General features: G+C 39.7%; 1 protein-coding gene across 1 annotated transcript in view; it reads right to left on the bottom strand.

Annotated features, from left to right (window-relative positions):
- Positions 1–1,163: 1,163 nt before the first annotated feature.
- AOX1 (aldehyde oxidase 1) overlaps positions 1,164–8,127 on the bottom strand; it is a 77,150-nt gene continuing 70,186 nt past the window's right edge. Inside the window, exons 32-35 of the mRNA XM_077154619.1 lie at positions 6,530–6,595; positions 3,213–3,401; positions 2,633–2,800; positions 1,164–1,736 (exon numbers count right to left, since the gene is read on the bottom strand). Of these exons, the coding sequence (XP_077010734.1) occupies positions 1,686–1,736; positions 2,633–2,800; positions 3,213–3,401; positions 6,530–6,595 (474 nt within the window). The 3' untranslated portion in view covers positions 1,164–1,685. The remainder of the gene's footprint in view (positions 1,737–2,632; positions 2,801–3,212; positions 3,402–6,529; positions 6,596–8,127) is intronic.

Raw genomic sequence — 8,127 nt, 5'->3', positions numbered from 1 at the left:
ATGTGTTTTAGAGTAAGTCTATTAGGATTTATTCTGCTTGGGATATGTTGTACTTCTTGGACATGTATACTTGCGTTTTTCATAAGTCAGAAAATTTTTGGCAATTTTTTCCTAAAATATTTTTTCTGTTCCTTTTCCCTTTTTTTCTCCTTCTGGGATACCCACAATGCATATGTTTGGACACTTTACACTGTCAGTGCTTAATTTTTTCCTATTCATCTGTCCATCTGTTCTTTTGACTGTACAATTTTGATTGTCCTATCTTCTAATTCACTGATTCTTTCTTCTGCCTTTACAAATCTGCTGTTTGCCTCTAGTATATCTTAATCTCTATTATTGTACTTTTCTCCCCATACCCCCCCCAGAAAAAACAAAAAGAATTGATGTTAGGCTTCATCAAAATTAAAAACTTTTGTGTTTCAAAGGACATTATCAAGAAAGTGAAAGGCCTTATCAGCATGGTGATATAAGACATCTCCTGGAAAAGCCTCTCTTCAGAATCAACAAATAAAAGGACAAATCCTACTTGACTAGAACTCTGGAGGTTGATAGAGACTGGAGAAGGACTCCTCAAAAGCTGAATCAAAGAAAAAGAAAAATAGTCTCTAAGATCAGATTGGAGATTTCTCTTGTAGACTCACCACTCTGGACCCTTCCCCCTCACTTGGTCCCAGCACAGCTCAGTATTAACACAGAGGTGGTACTGCCCAAGTCCCTTCTGCCTCGGATGCAGACTATAGAGCTACTCACAGCAGTGAATTAGAGCCCCATGCATATCCAGGCACAGAGACCCAAGTCCACAGAGACCCAGGGCAAAACGAGCCACTGAGAAGTGCCACATACAAAAGGGTCCCCAGGAAGGAAAAAAAGGGGGAGAGACTGTGGGAGGACCATTTGCAAGCTGTGCACACACTCAATCCAGTCTCTGTTTGCTGGGCCACCACACACCCTTCTGGACTGCTCACATGTGGGTCCCCAGGGTGGGATACACTGATGGGGAAGAAAGCAGAGGCAGAAAAGCCTCAAAAAAAAAAAGATGGGGTGGGGGGGTGGTTACTGAACTGCCGTAAGTCAGGACTGGTTCCAGAACTAAAAAGTATAAGGAAAAGGGGGCACTGAGTGAGAGAGAGGATTTAAACAAACCATAGGGGTTGGTGAGAAAATTCTGCACAACACAGAGCAGATTAAAACAGCCCACAGACTCTTTATATAGTGTCTGGATCCATTCTGACAAGAGGAGGAGGATGATATCAGATGGGGAACACGAGCAAATAGCAACTTTACAGCTCATACAGATTAAGAAAATGATTTATAAAATTGCCTTTTTATATGAGAGTATAATTTTTGTTGGTGGATATAAGCCAAATGTGAATCACATATAAGTTGTTATCTTCTGTTACATTCAACTGGATGGATATGAGAGAAAAAATAATGAAGGATATCATTCTAGAGGAAACCAGTTAGTATTTATACAATTTAAAGGATTATTTCTAAATTGCTAAAGAATCTCTATCAAAATCTAAATGGCGCATATCAAATCCCCTTCACATGAAAGAAACATCCTGTGGAATGATTTCTGGACTGTGAAATCCTGTCTTGCAGACCTAGCAACTTGGCGTACAGAGATTGGATAGATGGCTATGCTGGAGAGGCCAGTCCATTTTCTACAGAAGTTTGTATTTGATTCATACGGGTATATTCCAAGGAACGTAGGATCCTGGTTCATCTCTTGGAATCTAGAACAAAAGAACAAATTCAGATGTTTGCAACTTGGAAAGTATTTGTAACTTAGGTGAAAAATAGCAGAATATAAAATAACCTAAAAATAACTAGGCTGATGCAAGGTCAGCAGCATGTAAATGGTGGAGGAATCCAGGAGAGGACTTGGGGGCAGGATGAGGGAACTATGAGAATTATCCTACGCCTCTAGAGGGACATATGAAAAAGTAGACTCTGTGTTTCTCCAGAGTAAAAGAGGTGATAAGTGAGATTAAGAAAACTATATAGGATACCACAAAGAGTCAGCTTTCCATTTAATAGGAATAACTTATAGTCAGAGGGATAATTGAACAGAACAACTTCCTCCCATAATTGAAAATCTTGTCACTAAACAATATCCAGGGAGAGTAGAGATGCTTGCTTGGGAGACGGGTGTTTCTGAAGAAGGGATTCCTGTTCTTGTGGTTGGGCCACAAAGGGCCCTTCCAAACCTATGATTTCAGTCAGGAATTACGCACACTTTCCGAGCGCCTGCTGGGGTCGGGGTGGGACTGGTGGAATGGCCTGGGGTCCTAGACTCAGTGCACAGTCCCTAAACTTCTTTTCCTGACCTGGGTGTTCTGGGAAAGGCACAAAACAGGAGGACCATATACCCGATGGAAATCAACTTCTTTTTCAGCTGGTACAGAATTGAGGCCCACCGTGAGCTGGGTGGGAACAGGCTGAGGAAAAACAACAGCCCGAGGAGCACAAGCTGAAGTCCACTCTGCTCTTCTGCCCAGATGCCCTCGTGTACCTGTCACCTTTTCTTCCACAGACAACCACTGGGCTGAGATAAAGAAACTTGACCACTAGGACAGGGACCAAAACAATCAGAATTTTATCTTTGTTTTTTCAACTGGGCAGGACATACCATTTTTGTGAACTTGTCTTCACAGGCCATTCTGATCTTCTCTGGGGTTAGAGGACTATTGAGCTTCAGTGGTCCAAAAAGGCCCCTCTCCTGCCGCGCTGCACTCACCGCGTCGTGGATTGCAAAGAACACAGAGCATCCCAGGAACAATGCAGGCTCTCCCAGCCCCTGTAGGGGGAACAAATCAACTACATTGTGACTTTAAATACATCTATTATATGTGTATATTATATATGTAGCATTTTCATTTAAAAAGAAGTAGTTTTAATCTTTTGACCCAATATTTCCATTCTTAGGACTCCAGCCTAAAGAGATGACTCCAAATGGAGAAAACAGATACACACCTGAAGATGATTACTACAAGATGAAAAATCAGATTCAATGTGATGGCAATAGTAGCTCATGCTAGGCTGCAGTATCTGCAGTCTTGTTTTTATTTTTAATTTTATGATTATGATGTTTAATAGGGACCTTTCTCCTACAATCCTGGTAAAAACCCACAAACAACCAAGAGATAAATGTAGCCCTGCCCCACACAGATGTCATTTAAACATGGATTTATTCACTGAGCATGACTTACCTTAGATGAATACAGGGTATTTGAGTTTTGAGATGGAGGCAACAAAGAAATATGCAACTCTGTGGGGACATCACAGATGGCAGGGATCTTATATTGGTTTGGACCACGAGTGTACAGGACACCCTGAGGAGAATAATCCAGTTCCTCTATTGTATAAAGTCCCATGCCTTGAATAAATGCACCTTCAATCTGAGGCAAAAAAAAGAATTTCCACATATGAAAAAATACAGTCTAAAGTAGCATTTCAACTTTATGCTATTTGTTTCACTTTTTAAAATACAGTTTAAGAGGCTCTTCAGGGAGCAGAGTGGGTGTGAGGTGAGAACGACGCCTAAACCCACCAAGGCCCATGCACCACTGCATCCTCGTGTCCAGCACCTACAGCCCACTACTGTCGCCACCATGTCCAAGTGAAAGGCTGGAGTACACCAAAGGAGATGAAGCCAAGGTAAAGATGAACCACAGAGAAGATCTGCAAGGTTATTTGCTAAGCCTGCTCCAAAAGTCTTCAAATAGACTTCCAAAGCCAGAAGTCAAGCCTACAAAGGCCCACACAACGAAGGGAGAGAAGTTACCCAAAGGGGAAAAGGGGAAAGCTCATGCTGGCAAGGCTGGGAATAAACCTGCAGAAAATGGAGGTGCCAAAAGAGACCAGGCACAGAAAGCTGAAGGCGCCGGGGGTGCCAAGTGAAGTGTGTGCATTTTTTATAACTGAGCAGTTCTGGTGACTGTACAGTTTGAAATACCATTTTTCATAAAGTTTTATAAAAGGACAGAGTTTTGTTTTACTTTTTTAAAAGCTATATTGTCAGCACAGAGAACATTTCATTGTTATTTTGTGGGTAAGAGGCAAAATGCCACTAATAGAATGTCTCTGAAGCCGAATATAGGAGAAAACACCTTTACCCTCTAGTTTTAAGAAACTTCTTTACTCCCAGGAGAAGGGATTCCCTGAAGTTGATACACATTAGTCACTTTAGTAAAAAATGCTTTGTGGTATAGAAAAACTAAAATTCATTTTTATGTCCTCATGTCCTCTTCTCCCCTTCAGCCCTCAGTATAGACTCAACTCCCTGAAACCCAGAGACCTCTTGGGTTCAGACCAAAAGAAAACTGGCTACCAGAATGCTAGGCACTCTGGACTTTTCAGTGATACCACTGAGATAGCATCCCTCAAAAGAGCAGCGAGTCCTTTTTTTAGACTATGGATCTTCGAACTGACAATTCTGCCATTTTTATTTCATTTCCTGAAAGTCAGGGTCGGCTCGTGAAAAGTTGTTAAACAACATGCTAAATGTGAAATGTCAACCCTCATCTAATCTTTCCCTGTCCAGAGCATCACATGAAGACTTCAGTAGGGTTTATAGTGGCCTTCTGATTTGGGTGGTCACTGAAGAAGGGAGTTTGAAAGTTGTGGTACGCTGTTCAAGATTGTCTGTCATGTGCTACATGAAATATCATGATTGTTTATGAAATGTACCTTTAATAAAACTGGATACAGTTTGGCTTGGGGAAAAAAAAGAGGCTCTTCAGGGTGTCTTGGGGTACATATTTGACAGTTTGCCTAGAAGCACTTCTAAACACCTTATTCATTAATAAGTTTGAAGTGAAAGGGCTTTGGGTCTAATCTTGGTTTTGCCACTGAGATTATAACTCTAAAGAGGTCTCAGGGAGCCTGTAACCCAAATTCCCTCATTTTTATGCCTGTGAAGCAGATGGAACCCAATGCGATTGACTGATTTGTTCATGGTCACTAACACACTGATGAATGAACTGGTCCCAAACTCAGTCTTGAGACTCCTCCTCATCTCATCCCAACATCCTCACTCATAAACCGGATGGCCCGAGATCTCTGGACTCAGTTTCCTACCTTGTAGCATAAAGGGTTCAAATTGTGTGCTTTGTAAGCTTCTTTACAGCTTTAAAATGTTTCAGTTCCTCATTTCATGTTGACATATTGCCAAAATGGTTTTTCCATACATTTTTCTGATTTCTGAGTCTCCATTTAGTTTACTTCCTGCCTGTGACCATCCTCCACCCTATTCTCCATGTGCACTTTCGTCTGTTACCTGGGGTCTCTCTTAGCTGTCCTTCAGCATATCTGGTACTACGATGCTAGCTAGCTGAATCCCCCTGAAAACTCCAAGTCACTCCCCAGATCTGCTACAGTTAAATGAGTGTCTTTCAAGGGCTCCATCAACATGGCCCTCTGTTATTCTCGATCGCCAGCTCCAAGTTCCACTCTCTAGTCCCTCCTTGACACAAGCACTTACCACTGTCATTAGCCCTCTCCTCAACACCAGCTGTGAACACAGCGTGTACTGTATGTCAGCGCTCCATCTTTCGCAGGTTAATTTCCTCCATTCTCCTCCCATCCAAAAATGCCCTTTCCTGTTGATAAAATTACATAAAGAAAGCCCTGAAGACCCCTTAGGGACAAAAGAAGAAATGTCTCACTTCTTTGAACTTCCTCTTGAGTTTCTTCTTCATATCTTGAAATTTGAAATCCCCACTCAAGATAGCAGACCCAGATAGCTAACCAAGCTCCTGGTTCATTATGTTTGGCCTAAAACAAAGTAAAGCCCACCTGCCCTAAACCCACCCTCATAAGATAGACAAATCTAAGCCCAATCAATAGGAGTCAAGCTAACTTCTTCTTTTTTTTTTTTTTTCCTCTGGCATGGCAGGCAATCATTCTTGCCTGCTGAGCCACTGTGGCCCGCTAACTTCTTTTTAATGTCTATAAAAATCATTTGTCACCCCTAGAAGCCTAAAGCTTCCTTGCTGCAGCAAAACTTTGGTCTCCCTAATAAAATGCTGTAATCTGCAGACTCAACTTCAATAAATCTTTGACACTACTCTTTCCTTGACAACTTTGTCTACACCTATTTCCTCCCTGAAGTTTCCTTTACCCAAATGGGTACTGGGGACTCCTAAATCTGCAGACAGTTGGTCAGAAGTGAGAGTGGCCTGGCCCCTGAAATTGCAACTGGTGCCTGAGGGACAATCATGTAGAAGATTGCTCTTATCCTGTGGAGTCTGGCCTTACTCCAAGCAGAGTTAGAATTGAATTGAATGGCAAATACTATAGTATCTGCAGTGGTTGCAGAAGTTTTTGATCTCCCTTATTGCTTCATTTCACTTTTTTAAAAACAATAAGAGATTTGAGCTCTGGAGCAAGCAGAAGTAGAAAGATTTTTACTCAAGAAGTAGAAAAATAAGATGATACACAAGGAGGAAGGAAAGTTTTCCCTGTAGATCTCCAGAACCATTTTGAATTCTATAAATAGGAAATGAGTCAAATTAGTTACACATACCTGGCCAATGTCAAGGGCTGGATTTATACTGCAGCCAACATCCATGACAATGTCTGTTCTGATATTCTAGTAATAAAAAAAGTTTTAATGTTTATTTTAATGAAAACAACTTATGGAAATGAAGCTGGGAAAAAGGCCAAATGCCACTAACAGAATCTTTTTGGGGGTGAGCCATGTTATTTCGGGAGAAAGAAGCAACAAAGATTTTATTATGTGAAAAGAGCTTTCAAAGTTATACAAATACTCTTAACCAACTTAAGCACTCTTTCTTCTCCTTTGTAAACAATAGGAGAAAAAATATTGTCTTGACTTTGATTCAATCTGAGTAACACAAAAAATTGAGTTTAGTTTATTCCAACAGACATAACACATGACACAACAAACAGAAAACATGTGTGGCTCTCATGATCACAGTTACAAAACTTTGTGGCTACCACACAATCCAACATCTTTAGTCCAACTTACTATACCCATAAGCTCAGGGTACTATATTTGTAAGGGATAGTGGTCAGTAATATTCTCTTCTTCTTGTGCCTTTATATGGTTTTAATATTAGGATGACCTTGACCTTATAGAATGAGTTAGGAAGTGTTTTCTCCTCTTCCATTTTTCGGAAGAGTCTGAGCAGGATTGGTGTTTATTATTATTGGAATGTTTGATAAAATTCACCAGTGAAGCCATCTGGTTCTGAGTTTTCTCTGTTGGAAGGCTTTTGATTACTGACTCAATCCTTTTATGTATTATTGGTATGTTGAGACCTTCTATATTTCTTCTTCAGTCATTGTAGGTAGATTGAGTGTTGCTAAGAATTTGTCCATTTCATCTAGGTTGTCTAATTTACTGGTATATAATTGTTCATAGTATATATTTTTTATTTCTCTATGGTCAATATTAATGCCCCCTTTCATTTTTGGTTTTAGTTATTTGTTTCCTTTCTTTATTTCTTTAGTCAATCTAACTAAAGGTTTGTCAGTTTTATTGATCTTTACAAAGAACCAATTTTTGGTTTTGTTAGTCTATTGTTTTTTATTCTCTATTTCATTTATCTCCATTCTACTCTTTGTTATTTCCTTTTTTCTGCTCACTTTGGGTTTGCTTTGCTCTTCTTTTTCTATGTCCTCCAATTGTGTGGTTAAGTCTCTGATTTGAGATCTTTCTTCCATTTTAATGTAAGCATTTAGAGCTATAGATATTCCTCAAGGCTGCCATTGTGACATTTTTATAAATTTTGGTATATTGTTTTCATTTTGATTTGCCTCAGTCTCTTTCCTAATTTCTCCTGCATTTTTTTCTTGGACACATTGGTTGCTTAAGAGCACATTACTTTAATTTCTACATATTTGTGAATTTTCCATTTATCCTTCTGTTATTGATTTCTAGCTTCATTCAATTGTGGATGGAAAGGATACATTGCAATATTTCAATATCTTTGAATTTATTGAGACCTTTTTGTGACTTAATATATTATCTATGCTGGAGAATGACTCATGTACACTAGAGAAGAATGTTATTCTGCTGCTGTAGGGTGAAGTGTTTAGATATGTATGTTCGGTCTAGTTGGTGTATAGTATTATTTAAGTCTTCTATTTCCTTATTAG

The sequence above is a fragment of the Tamandua tetradactyla genome, chromosome 3 (assembly GCF_023851605.1).
Source record: "Tamandua tetradactyla isolate mTamTet1 chromosome 3, mTamTet1.pri, whole genome shotgun sequence".
Classification (NCBI taxonomy): Eukaryota; Metazoa; Chordata; class Mammalia; order Pilosa; family Myrmecophagidae; genus Tamandua; species Tamandua tetradactyla.
The sequence above is the reverse complement of the archived record's forward strand: the minus strand, read 5'-3'. Positions and strand labels throughout refer to the sequence as shown.